The sequence below is a fragment of the Suricata suricatta genome, chromosome 1 (genome assembly GCF_006229205.1).
Source record: "Suricata suricatta isolate VVHF042 chromosome 1, meerkat_22Aug2017_6uvM2_HiC, whole genome shotgun sequence".
Classification (NCBI taxonomy): Eukaryota; Metazoa; Chordata; class Mammalia; order Carnivora; family Herpestidae; genus Suricata; species Suricata suricatta.
Window position 1 is genome coordinate 50,976,762 of NC_043700.1, and position 14,970 is coordinate 50,991,731.

The 14,970-nt window shown below is 34.1% G+C and overlaps 1 protein-coding gene across 2 annotated transcripts in view; it reads left to right on the plus strand.

Moving 5' to 3' along the window:
* The first annotated feature begins 1,461 nt into the window (after positions 1–1,461).
* GLRA3 (glycine receptor alpha 3) overlaps positions 1,462–14,970 on the plus strand; it is a 178,151-nt gene continuing 164,642 nt past the window's right edge. Inside the window, exon 1 of one of the 2 annotated variants that reach the window (XM_029948110.1) lies at positions 1,462–1,547. In XM_029948110.1, coding sequence (XP_029803970.1) covers positions 1,477–1,547 — 71 coding nt within the window. In that variant the 5' untranslated portion in view covers positions 1,462–1,476. The remainder of the gene's footprint in view (positions 1,548–14,970) is intronic. The other variant, XM_029948188.1, reaches the window with a different exon arrangement.

Consider the following 14,970-nt stretch of genomic DNA (forward strand, 5'->3'; position numbering starts at 1 on the left):
ATTAAAAAAGGGTTTTCAGAATAAATATCTAAGGGAATTTAAGAGAAAAGCTAAGATTCAAGTAGTGAAACATTCAATCCTGGTTGATAGTAAATAAAAGCCACTATAAATATCCAATAGCATAGGTTTTAATCTTTTTAAAATTCCATTTTGAGATACATGAATAAGTATCCACATGAACATAACATACATACACACACACACACACACACACACACACACTTTTTCTTTCTAGTCTTCCAATCCAAATCTCCACGTAAGGGGAGAGTGGGAGAGGGGGAGGGCAAGAAAGGGGAGAGAAATATATATGGATGATGGAAGGAAAGATGTACCATATGACCTAGCTGTCCTCTTCACTTGAATTTATTGTTAAAATACGGAAAACGTGTAAGGAAAAAAATGGTGGGTAACATTGTGCCTCTAAGTAGCCATCTCTTTAGATTTCCCACCTTCATCTTCTTAGATCCCTTATTACAACTGAAGAAAGCTCAACTTAGTCCAGTCAACAATGCTTCCTGGCCAGAAGGAAGCTGGCCAGGGTTATGAGAATTCTAAAAGCTCTGTTTCTCCTCTTACTGATGCTCATGAACCATATTCTGTGCTCTTCACTAGCCTTTTCTAAGCGTTTGGGTTTACTGTTGACTCCTACATTTCTATATGAGGTTAGATAGATGGGGTCACATCTGAAAAGATCTTTCGTCCCTAAATTGTGTCTTTTCCCGGAACAAAATAGTCAAGGGTCTCTCCAGCGCAATTCTGCTACCTAATTCGCAAAAGTCGCTGACTCTCCCAATGCTTAGTCCTGAAGCTTTCTTCCTTCAACTCCCTCCAGTTAGAGTTAAGAATCTGCACCAGTTCGCCGCTTTTTTTAAAGGGTAAAGTGCTAAGCACCGCCTACGGTTATGAGTGGCCTGTCACTCTGTCCCGCTGTGCGGTCGTGATTGGAGAACAGAATAGTGTCGTTTGGCTCCGCCCCCGCTTCCCTTTGCCGCGCTAGCGGTGTCGGGCTTTACTCAAAGGTGGAGAGTGGGATTCGGCGGGCGGCGCTTGGAGCAGGTGAAGAAGCATCCTTGTTTCGGCTGTTGCTGCTCTTCTTTCTCCGGTGTCTGAATCCGGGAAGGACAAGCATTCTTTGCTGCTAGAGCTTCAGTGAATTGTCGCCCAGAACCTAGGCACCTCAGACATTTCATCTCACCCCTTATTCCGCGTTCACTGTATAAACCACCTGCACATTTGTAACCCTGTGAATCTTCCTTCTGCTCAGTGTCCAGAGAAGGGGGTCTAAAGGGAATTTCAAGTGTTTGAAAGAGAGGGTCTTTGCAGACTGCGGGGAGCTGTCTAAGGTGCTGAAGCTTTCCAGGCGTTCGTCTCCTGCAACACCCCGCGGAGTTAGATTGCACATTTTTCGTTCTTGGCTTTCTCATCCCCCATGCCTTGGATAAGATTAATTTCAGGATCGTGAAATCTTTCCGTATCATGGCCCACGTGAGACACTTTCGGACATTCGTTTCAGGATTTTACTTCTGGGAAGCAGCCCTGTTACTCAGGTGAGTTCACTTATATTTAACAGTTGAAGAATTCATTTAAGCCTGTGCACTAGATTTCAACCACTTGTTATTGATGAAGTCGAGAATGTAATTCGAAATTGACTTGAAAGTGTCCCTTAAATCGCTTTCAACCTAAAACTGTTTAGCAGTCTATTAAGACCTCTATAAACATGTAACTTTATAGTGCTTTTTAAGTCATATTATTTGCAGCTGAGATGACCTTAGGAAAATTATTTCCAAACCCTAGATTTTCTTTCTCAAATTGCTTTTGGAGCTTCATTTTTCTAAGTGAAATACAAAGTCTGAGTGTTACTCTCTTTTTGAAAGTTACAAAATATTTAGTAATTAGAAATAAAATAATAGGTTTTAAATGGTAAAAAAAAAATCTAGAACATAGGCATTTACTGAGCAGAGAAATTTTGAACATTATTGATATACCCAGAGGTTAAGTTAATAAATAAATAACACTTAAGGCCTTGTAAGTACCATTTCTAGGGGACTTAGTTCAGGCAATACATGAAGGCAAAATCATAAATAAATCATTAGATGTTTTATGTCAAGAATACTCCTCTTGGAGAAAGTGGTATTACAAGAAGCCTACTAAGGAATAAATATGCTTTATGATATGTAACTTACTTATGTCCAGTCATATTTGGTGGGATTTATTTTTTATTATTTTAGTAGAGACTAGTTAAAAGATCAGATAATTTAACTCCTATTCTCTTTAAACATTTTTTGAGTTTATTTATTTATTTTGAGAGAGAGAGAGAACATGCATGAGCAAGGGAAGGAAGAGAGAGAGTAGCCCTTATTCTTAATACAACAATCTACAAGCATGGTTCTGCTCATATAGACTTTTGAAACACCAATGTAAATTTTAATTTATTATTGTAATTACCTTAAGATTTCATTCTTTATGGCTCTCAAGCTTTTCAGGAGGATTGAAATCAAATAATTGTAATAACTAATTTATGTATGTATTAATTTCTATTTGACATACGTAAATATTGTCTTCTGGGTTGCTTTGTCAGTTTTTCATCTTTGGACAGCTTAGAAAAACATAGTGTATCTCATAAAAACCCCTAGGAATTTATAGGAAGTTATGCTATTTTGATATGACTATAGTAAGGGAATTAATTATGAAGTTTATCATAATTTTAAAATAATTTTTGAAGTATGGGTTGAACCACTGTAAACTAGGATATTTTCAGTAAAAAATAATTTACTGTGACTATAAATTTTTATAACTACAGTGGTCACAAATTTTACATATAGTGATTAAAACAATAGTGTGAAGTTTGTATATTTATAAAAATTTTATGGACAGGGGTACAAATTCATGTTTTAGGTGAAATGGATTATTTTACTTTAATTATTTCTTAGTATCTTTGATGGCAGTATGAATATTTTTTCAAAGAAATCAGAATAGCTTAGCTGATAGACACTTAGATTTCTGAAGTTTAATGTTGGTCACTAAATGATTTGTTCAATAAAGTCAAATTTGTATAGTGGTAATTCACCATGATATTTGTTATAACATATTCTTAGATGTATAATCTTCATCAGTACATCCTTTGAATTTTGTATAGTTTTATTAAAATTCACAAATGTTTATTTTAAATTGATGATCATAATCATAAGAATTTATATTCATTAATATCAAATAATTGTAATTAAAAATCCTTTTTATGAATAATCTAAAAATGCAATCCCTTGAAAAATACATACCCAGTATTGAAGTTTGTGCGAAACATATATTCATTATCATCAAGTTTTTCTTTCTTCTTTTATAAATTGAATAAAAATTTCTTTTAGACTGGTCTTAGATGACAGCAACTCATAACTTTATGAAGAACTTAATAAGTTAAATTTTTTAACCATTTAAGTTAAAACTTTAGGGGCGCCTGGGTGGCTCAGTCAGTTAAGCACTGAGTTCAGCTTAGGTCAAGTTCTCATGTTAGTGAGTTTGAGCTTCATCAGGCTCTGTGCTGACAGCTCAGAGCCTGGAGCCTGTTTCACATTCTGTGTCTCCTTCTCTCTCTGCCCATCCCCCACTCATGTTCTCTCTAGCTCTCAAAAATAAAAAAAAATAAATAAGTAAATTAATTAATTAAAGTGTAATTATATTTATTTTCAATGATGGCCCTTGATAGAAAATTTCCTATAGTTAAACAAAAAGTGAAGTTCCCTCTCCTAGAAATATTTTGCGAAATAAATATCTTTAGGAACACAATTCTTTATTCACTAAGTCCATTCCTGATGTATTGAGCAAAAAGGAAATATAAAAGAAAAAATAAAGACAAAAAGTATTTAGTATTTAAAAATATATCTTTCTAATTTAAAAATATTCTTTTAGGGCAATTTGAAGGCAATAATTACAACTGGATAGCATAGATATTTATAATTAATTTACTAGTAGAAGCTTCTTTCCATAAGTTTTAAAGATTTAAAATAATCTAATTCTGATGTAATATACACATAGATAAGTACACAGATAATAAGCTTCCGTGTGAAGTTTCACAATGGTAACACATGCAATGTGAAGATACCATGGATCAAGAAGTAGAATTGCCCTCAAAAAGCTAAAAATGAACTATCATATGATCTGGTAGGTACAATTCTGATTATTTATGTAAAAGAATTGAAGTCAGGATCTTGAAGAGATATTAGTAATTCCATGTTTATTACAGCACCATTTATAATAGCTGAAGTGTGAAAACACCTAAATGTCCATTGATAGGTGAATGGACAAAAAATGTGGTATATAAAATCAAGGGAGTACTATTCAGTCTTAAAAAAGAAGGGAATTCTGTAATATGCAACAACATGGGTGGATTTTGAGGACATTATCTTTAATGAAAGAAGCCAATTATCTTTACATAAAGATAAGGACTATGTGGAAACAAAATTAGATTTGCCAATATCACAAAAACACTCACCCTTCCACCGCCATACCTTTTCCAGGCACCACTTTGCCCAAAGATGATCACTTCCCTGACTTATACAAAAATAAATATGCTTCATTTTGTTTTATTTTGCTTTTTAACTTTATATAAATACTTATTTGAGTTAGCTTTATTTTTTTATAAGCATTACGTTTATGTGATTTGTCTATTTTAGTAAATGTAACAATAGTTTGTTCTCATTGCCATATAGTGTTCCATTACATGAAGACATCACAATTTATCCAGTGTCCTCTGAAGGATATTTGGGCATTTTTTAGATTTTGGCTAGTGCTGCTATGAATATTTTTCTTATTTTTTTAATGTTTATTATTTTTGAGAGAGAGAGAGATACAGAGCATGAGCAGGGGAGGTTCAGAGAGAGAGATACACACACACACACACACACACACACACACACACACACACACAGAAGCAGAAGCAGGCTCCAGGCTCTGAGCTGTCAGCACAGACCCTGATTCTGGGCTCAATCCCACAAACAGTGAGATCATGACCTGAGCTGAAGTCGGACGCTCGACCGGCTGAACCACCCAGGCACCTGGCCATGAACATTATTGAACAAGTCTTTTTGTGAATTCATATGAATGAATGCACATGAATATTTGCATTTTGGGGTCAGAATGGGTTGGGTCTAAAACTTTCTTTAGGAGAGGAATTGCTGGATCACAGAGTGGATCTGAGTCTGTTTAGCTTTATTAGATATTGTAAATTTGCCAAAGAAGTTGTACCTATTGATAATTCTATCAATAATGTATGACAGTTTCTGTTGTTCTGTTGTTATTACTAGTATTTGTTAGGTACATATTATAAACATTTCTAGCAATTTCTTATACTATTATTGCAGGCCCACAGATGATATATTTATCTTGGTATAATTTTTACTTTTTATTAAGTTTGATTAAGGCAAAAACAGCAGAATAATAATATTTACTTCTACAATACAATTAAAAGTATGCATTATCAGAATATATCAGGTCTAAAATATGTAATTTTAAGAGGAAATTATTTAAAAAGATAATTCTTTCATTTATTTTATTTTTAAATTTAATTTATTTTCTTAAAGATAATTAAAGATATCTTAAAATAATTCTTTTACAAATACAAATGAGAAAATTGCATAAACAGATGTGAGAAATCTGAATTTCCTAGTGGTAAATTTTTTTTAAAGTTTCACACTTTGCTCAGATATTGTTGTTTTCTGAAACAATCCTCCTAGGCTTTTGGGTTCTAGTCTTCATATTAATAAAATAAGGAACAAAACACCAGTATTCGGCTTTCTTTGAAATGCAGATAAATGATGATTATGAAAAGCTTGTGGAACCAATTCTAAATACAGGAGAACTGCCAAAAATACTTTATTTAAATTGATTATTTTCATAAAATACAATTTTATTTTTCATGTTTACAATTAGATACCAACACAGGCTTGCTACTTGAATAGATTATGGTGTACTCTGTCAAAAACTAAATTTTTGAATTTCAGACTTCGTGATAAACACAAATAAAATGCTTTCTTGGTTTACTTTGAAGCCTAAGAAAAACATTTTGGCATAGAGTTTCTTGGTTTTGCTTTTGGTATGTTTTGGAGCATAGGGAAAATCCTTTTTAACGTTGGCTCTATTTTCTATTGTAAAATATTAAAGAAAAATATACTTGAAAGAATAAACTTTTACCATAATGATTTCCCATATGCAGGTACAGTATTAGGATTCTGTATAGTTTTTTTTTATGCTACACATAATACATGCTTCTTACCTTTGTGTCTGTAAGTAATCATATATTTCCCAAGTATAGAAGGATCCTGGCCCAGTTCTCTGGTCAATGCGTTCAGCGATTTGCCCTGCAGAATCAGAAAACAGCTTATAAAATATTTCCTATGCAAAATATATATATTTTTTCTCCCTTAACTACACTACATACTGAGGCAAGTCAATCAACAAATATGTATTTAACGTGTAATGTTAAGCAATTCAACAAGATTCCTTTACCAAATCCTTTGCACACATATTTGTGCTATGTACAGTTTGGCTATGGAAGGATGGGAAACTACCACCTTTCCCATCATGGGACTTAAAGCACAGAAGGGAAGAAAATACAAAGGGCCAAGTAACAAAAGAAAAATGCAAACAGCAATGTTTTAGGAAATGTGAGGTAGAAAAGCTATCCAGAAACTTTGGTACTTGTGCTGGATCTTGTTAAGATTCTTGTTTGATGGAAAGAAATGAGACATAAAGGAAATGATAATGGGCATATTGTATGCTTAGGGAGTGGTGATAGTCAAATTCAATAAAGAAATTTCAATTTATGGTTTCCATTCATATTCTACTAGCAACAACTACTGAGCTGGCTGCAATAGCAAACCTGCAGAAATCTAGAGAACAAACAGCTTCCTTTCACAATAGAATGTGGATAAAATTTAGAAGTAAATAATAATTGTAACTGAATAGTTGTCATTACAGGAATGATCTTTTAACTTGTCACAAAATATCTCTATAAGATTGCTAATAATAATTAGTAATAGTAATAACTATATAAACCAGCAACAAAGGCTAAACCACAAGAACAGAAGGATGTCTCTTTCTTTTAGAAATTGAAAACCATGTTTGAGCTTTTTGCCAAAATATGGTCTCCTTAAAGAAAGAAAACCAGGTAAAGGATTTGGATTGTTGAAAGAAAAGAAGACACGGAACATGGTTTGGCGTATATGAGTTTGAAACGCTAGCAGTGGATTTTGGTATCCTGTCATCAGCTTGGGATGCAGAGATGATGCCTGAACTATAGAATTAACAGTCAGAATGTTATGAAGGTGATCATATTGTATGCAAGAAGAGAGAATAGAGAAAAGGTTTATATGCTATAAGGGTAGAACATTGTGAAGTTGGGCACAGAGAAGTACACAGAGAGACCTGAGTTAAACTGGAGGTAAGACTGATTATAACCAAGTGACAAAGTCACAAATTGATCTTAGTGTTAAACAGTTGATCTTAAAGACCTGCTCATATCAACAGTATGTATCTTTCTAAAACTTTTCTATAGAACCTCCCAATGCTCTAATTTCAACTAGTCTCATAATCTCACAATCATAGATGGTATATTTTACCACTTAGTTTTCTCAGTAGACTTTTAGGGAATTATTTTGAGGAAAGCACATCTTTTCCTTTTCTTTACTTAATGAAGTATATATGTAGTGGATCCTTCTTGATTCTCCCCACAAGCATTCTCGTACCCTTCTCAGCGTGATTATCTTCATATTGGTTGACAGTATTTATTGAAAACAAATTCATGTGTAGGTAAATATCTATGTGGATATATGAGTTGTCTTTCCCCACTTGGAGAATGGTATAGCTTTGTTTTGCTTAGAGGAACGGGTCAGGGATAGAGACATTTGAATCATCTTCAGAGAACTGGTTCTGGAATGAAGGCAGGAATTGCAAACCAGACCAACTGTCTAGCAACAAACAGAAAGTGAGTGAATAGAATGAGCTATTCAGCTACAGAAGACAAAGCTATTCTAACAACTGCAAGCAACCACATTTTAAGGAAAGTTAAGTTTGCAATTCTCAGATGTCAGAAAAAGAAGAATGTAAAAAACAAAAAGGCACCTTCCTCATAGTGCATTTATGAAATTCTTTTATAATCTCCATACTGGGGATACTTTTAGGAGCAAGTATAACCAGTACCTCTAGGACAATTTAATACAAAAAAGTAGTAACCGAAGTGGTATAACTAAGAATAGCATAAAATCTAAAGGTTATCAACATCCTCTAAAAATAGATACTGAATGGAATAACATTTAATGAAAACTATGAAGAATTTTCTATGAGTGCATCAAACATTTGACAAAAACAGTTAGAAATTATGGCTGAACACAGGTATTTCTGATTCTTATACAACCATCACCACGGTAGGATGATGGGGCTTACATTAAAGTAACTGGTCCAATATCCAATATCTTACTTAAATTTGAAAATCTCTCAGAAATAATCTCTAACAGGTGGTCATCATATAAACTTGAAAATTTCAGTAATAAGAATGTTTTTAACCTAGAAGGAAACTATTTATCAAATAATGTTAATCAATAAAAACTAAAATGCCATTCTACTTTCTCCTGGCCACAGTGAAATTTTCCCCCCATACGTGCCTCCCAAAATATTTGTCTTTGTATTTTTTGCTTGGGTTTTAGGTCTTTTCTCCACTTAAAATGATCTTACTGCTCATGGAAAGTGCACTTTTATTTGAGGCATGGTTTGAATTGATAACTTTTTCTATGCAGTTGCTCTATGAATGGAGCTTGGATTCTCCAGTTTCAGAGGAGCTGTAGCATTCTACCTGACTCTCTATAACTTCATATAAATTTACAGAACAATGAATCCATTCCATGTGAAGTAGTGGGGAAACAGAAATTCAGTTTTTAACAATATACCACTGTAGAGGGAAGGACATATAACATCCCTTTCAAATGTGTTTCAGATTTTCATGCAAGTTCTCTCTTTCCCTCTTAATTGTAAGTCCCATGAGAATATAATTGTTTCTGATGTTTATTTTACATCCGTAATATTTAATTAATTGTCATGCATGAAACAGATACTCAATAAATAAATACTCAATAAATGGGAAGTAAGCACTGAGATAGCATCTGCCTGTCACATCTGTCTACTTACCTATGACTTTAGATTTGAGTTTTATATATTTATTACCATTTTTTTAATGTTTATTCATTTTTGAGAGAGAGAGAGCGAGCATGAGCTGGGGAAGGGCAGAGAGAGAGGGAAGCACAGAATCTGAAGCAAGCTCCGCACTGTCAGCATAGAACCTGACGTGGGGCTTGAACCCACGAACTGTGAGATCATGACCTGAGCCGAAGTCGGACTCTTATCTGACTGAGCCACCTAGGTGCCCCTAGATTTGAGTTTTATTTAAATATGTATTATTACTTGTAATGAAAAGGGAGTCTGTGTTCTAGATCCATAAAAGATAAAAGATCAAACAAATCTCAGATATTGCTTACTCTGGCAGCATCTAGTGGAAAAGTAATGGATTTGCTTCTCATTATCACCATAATCCAAAATTTATGTAGTATAATGCATTATTTTTCAACATTTTTTTTTCATTATTGCCTTCTTAGGAGCCTTTGAAAGATATTTTTAGACTTTTTTTCTACTTGTCTTCATGAAATTGTAATACCATAGCATACACACACACACATATATATATAATCTGTGGTATATGTTATATACACACACACATATATAATATATATACACACATTTATACATACACACACATCACTTTGTACATAAAAGAGTATGATTTTTTATTCCCAGTATCAAACTTCCACCCCTACCGAAAAGATATGGTGTAATGGTTTCTTTTTTTTCATGATGCTGCTTAGACTAGAGTTGCATAGTTTTATCATTTTGAGTCACGACCTAGAAATAAAGCAATAGAGGAGGTATTTCCTTGTTTGGATTTTATTAGGGCTTTGTAACTTTGTAAAATGAACAAATGGTTGACATCATTTCTCCATTGACATCCTGTGAGATAAATTAATCCTAAAAGCATTAGAACTTTAGCAACATCTTTTTCCATAAATACATATGGCTTCCCCAAACCACTAGAATTTTATCAATAAATTTCAAATACCACTGCCCCTACTAATATTCATAATTTCATATGAATATTTTTATTTATTTAGTTTAGTTTAGAGAGAGAGAGAGAGCAAGGGAGAAGGGCAGGAGAGAGACTGAGAATCTAAAGAGGTTCTGAGCCTCGAGCCTCATCGATTCTATGACCTGGGATCATGACTTGAGCTAAAATCAAGAGTCTGAGGCTCAACCAACTGAGCCACCCAGGCACCCACCATACAAATATCTTTTGAAAAGGATGTTAGAGTTATTATCATTTAAAGTTTATTTATTTTTCTATGATATAGATTCTGTTGACTTTCTTTTGTTATTGATGTTAGATAAATGAAAAAGTTCATATTTCTTTTTAAAGTTAAATTTCTAATTGTTATAAAACAGTCTATCAACAGTCAATACCTATGTTAGCTCTGGATATTCTCCAATACAAGGGTTAGGGATATGTATAAAAATCTGAGAATATGTTACTATTAAAAATAAAAACTAGGGATGTCTGGGTGGCTCAGTCAGTTAAGCATCTGACCCTTGGTTTTGGCTCAAGCCATGATCTCATGGTTTGTGAGGTCAGCCCCACATTGGGCTCTACCCTGACAGTGTGGAGCCTGCTTCAGATGCTCTGTCTCTCTGTCTCTTTTCTAAAAAATAAATAAATTAAAAAAATAAGAATAAAAATAAAAACTAATTGTCAGAATAATGTGACCAAATCATCAGAAAACAGTTTGTCCTGTTATTATTGTTGTTGGTATTGTTTTTGTTGTTTTGGGTTCAGATTGTCCATACAAGAGTTAATGGTGGGGACCTGGGAAAAGATAAGTGATTTGAACCTCAATAAAATGACCACTCCATCAAATGACTGGGAGGAAAATGTGAGTTCTATCTGTCTGGCTAATTCCTACTCAACTCACTTTACCTTCTCTAAGAATCCTTCTCTGATCTTTCCCAAGTCTAGGTGAGGATACCTCTTCTGTGCTCCCAAGCACCAAGTGCCTTTATTGCACATATCCCAGGGGGTAGTAATAGCCTGAATCTTATCTCTAGTTCAAACTGTGAAGTCCTTCAGGGCAGGACAGTAATGTATGTCCAGCTCTATCTCCAGGGCTTGAAAGAGTGTCTAGCACACTGAAAGTGCCTGCCCATATCCAGAATGAGCATCATTTTTATTCTTAAAAGCAGATTGACAATTTCAAATAAATAACTCTTTCTTGGCATAACTAAAAATACTGTATTGATTTCTCTGCCTCCAGCACTCAGGAGGAAACTTGGTGAGTAGTTTGGCACTTTGGTTTTTCTTTATTCCTAATTTATTTTTCTCTGGTAATATATTTACCGACTTGCCTCTTATCTCTCTTTTACAGAAAAATTTTTTAGAAAAAGTCATCTACATTTTTTCATCTTTCTCACTACTCACTTATGCCTCACTTGTTCCTATTTGGGATCTATATCCACCTCTACTAAATAATGCAGTACCAAGCTTTCATGTGATAGCTCCTTTTTTGCCAAACATTGGAAAAATGGAAACATTTCATATAATAATGGTTGTATATAATAACATATATTATATAAAATATAATATTTCATAACCCGCCGACCGGGGCAGCTTGTCCCTGGCATTAGGCGGTACCTGTTTTGTCAGCCCTGACTGGCAGGGTGGAGAATCGTCGCGGGTGCTTCTCCTGAGGGAGGGAGAGAAAAAGGGGGCAGGAGAGGGAGACGCAGAGAGTTAAGACAGAACTCACGGTTTTCTGATCAGGCAAAAGAGAGAGAGCTTTATTCAGAAAACTGTCTTTATATAGGTTTTAAGGTGGGAAAAACAAAGCAGCTGACCAAGGTCAGTTACCAGGTAAACAGAGTCAAATGAATATCAAAAGAAACGCCCAGATTAGCCTCAGCAATGCTGGGAAGGGGGGAGTTAGCACTGAATAATCCAAAATACGGTTTTGATCTTTTGTGCACCTTGGCCACTCACATCTGGCCCAGCATGACAGACGCCAAAGTTATTTTGACCAGGAAATGGCAGTCTCCAGCCTCTAGATGCAAATCTTGTTTCCTTGTTCACTCTCTGGAGAGTGATAATTCTTGCCTGAGGCAGACAGAAAACTTGGCGGCCCCCCGACAATAATGTATAACATATAATAAAAGTTCATATGATATTATATATAATATATAATAGTTTGTATGATAAGTTATTAAAATAACTATTAAATGTATATATAAAAGTTCATATATATGCATGTATAAAATGTATATATACTCTGCTTTTCAAACAAAATATAACTTTTAATTATGTACTTTTTATAAGATCTTTGCACTGGAAAGGGGATACATAGTAAATAGTCTTCCTAAATAGTAATCAAATAAATAATGCAAATTCTCAAGACATCATACTCAAATTTCAATTATTTTTTTAAGTTTATTTATTTTGAGAGAGAGAGCATGAACACGGGAGGGGCAGAGAGAGAGGGGAAGGCAGAGAATCCCAAGCAGGCTCTACACTGTAGAAGTGCGGGCTCGATTTCATGTACCATGAGATCATGGCCTGAGCCAAAACCAAGAGTCAGAGGCTTACCTGTCTGAGCCACTTCTATTATTGTGCCTATTACAAATCAGAGATCAGAATCACTGACAAGATTCCAATTCCCTAAATAAAGTGAGATCATATATATCATAGAATATTTGTTTCTGAATTTTAATCTGTTCATTCACATACTTTTAATGTTTTAGGCCCACGGGACTCTATAAAAGGTGGTTAAACAATGATTTCTTTTGCTGGTAATTATAAAAAATGTAGTCATGAACAACTACTCAAATAGTAGCAGTTGTAAATATTAAGAAAAAAGTAGCTCTTTTGGAATGGGAAGGAGTAGAAATTTTTTATAAAAAAGAAAGGAATCTAAATATACCTTAAGTAGTTGACAGAATTTAAGCAGGCAGAAAAGGGGGATCATTTCAGGTAGGAAAAAGCAGTTAGCAGAGGCTAACAGGTCACTTTCCATGAGAAATGGAGGATATCACAAATTTCATAGTAACAATTCTACCTTGGGACCCCTAAGTTTTGTTTTGTTTTCTTCTTTTTTTAATCTTTTTATGTATTTTTGAGAGAGAGAAAGTGCAAGCAGCAGAGGGGAAAAGAGAGGGGGTGATGGGGAGAGCTGGGGACAGAGGCTCTGAAGTGGGCTCCATGCTGATACTAGAGAGTCTGATGTGGGGCTTGAATTCACAAACTATGAGATCCTGACCCAAGCCATAGTCAGATGCTTCACTGACTGAGCCATCCAGGGGCCCCCCAGTTTCCGTTTCTAATAAATCCATGCTTATATTGTTTTAGGACTAACTCTATAGGGAAAATCCCTATGACTATCCTTGGGAGTTAGAAAACATCAGCAAATGTTATTCGAATGTTTTTCTGTTTGTAAACAAAATGTTTCATTGTCCTCATTTGATTATGAGGAAGAAAATATTTGAGTAAGCTGTGTTTTATCCATTTGTTCTGTTGATATCAATATACACGTTTATTAATTTGTATTATTTAAATGTGTTTATTCTGTGTATCAGAAGTCTAAGGGCCAAAACTTAATTAGCAGATTAAATAAAACAAAAATCCAAAAATAGAAGATATTTATGAGCACATAGGTTTATAAACTAATGGTTACATTTTAACAAGTGAAAGAATGACATATGTAATGAAATCTTGACCTTCAAAACTTTAAAACAATCTATCTCTATGCATTTATTTCTGCTAAAAAATTATAAAAAACTCTAATGTGCACTGTATAATATTTTCTACCAGTTTTTAACTTATTCCTTTTTGAGAAGAGACTTAACCCTTATTAAAACATTGACCCAACTTTGTATAGTATATCCCACTGCATGGTAAGAATAAATGATCCTCCTGTGTCCTTAACTAGCCTCTTGTTTTATTTATTGGAAAGAATAGAGGTAGCAGAGGATTATATGGATAAAATTATTAGATATCTCCTATCTGCTTTATGTTGTTTCTTTGTAACAACCTTAAACCACTTTAAAAGATTGTGAAATCCTTTTTTTCCCTTTAATCCCTGAAATTTAGGGTATCTCTTTCTTCCTGTGAATCTTAAATAGAATGAGAACCATCAAAGGCACTGACTCTGCTGCAGACCTCATTTGGTACCTCTTGAGACTATAGTAGAAAATTAGGTTTTATGTGTAGCCTAAATATTTCATTCTAAGTATTAACGTGTGAACTTATAATTTTGCTCCACTTAAAAGTGCCAAAGTGTACATAACATTTTTTCAGTGTATATGTACTGTATCATATATATTATAAAGCAAAGATTACATTGGAAAAGTTTAAGTGATATGAAAAAAAATTCAAATTCCTAGAGCAAATAAAAATTCAATCTAAAAAAAAAGAGTAGTAAAAAGAAGATGAGACGTATACCTTCATGGGAACTAGCTAGTTTATTTTAAGTGTGTTCTAAATTAACTTTTCTTGAGTTCTATCTTCTCTGTTCATGCATTTGTGTGTATACATGAAAACAAGAAGAAATTTGGAAAAGAAGACTCAAAGTCAGGTGTCAGTCCTGTCTTTGAAGGGTTGAGTGACCTTTCTATAGACTGAGTGATTATATTTAACATACTACTTTATAAATATAGTGTGTAGAACTTTATCCAGCTACAGAGTACAATTGTTTTGACTAAGATAGTCAGAAATGTGATCATTTCTCTTTAACAGAAAGTATGTGCCTAGCATTATGGCTACAATTTCTCGCTTTATTTAATATCAGTGACCTTTTCCCAAATCTATCCCCCCCGCCCCCGCCCCCAACATCCACTGTAGTG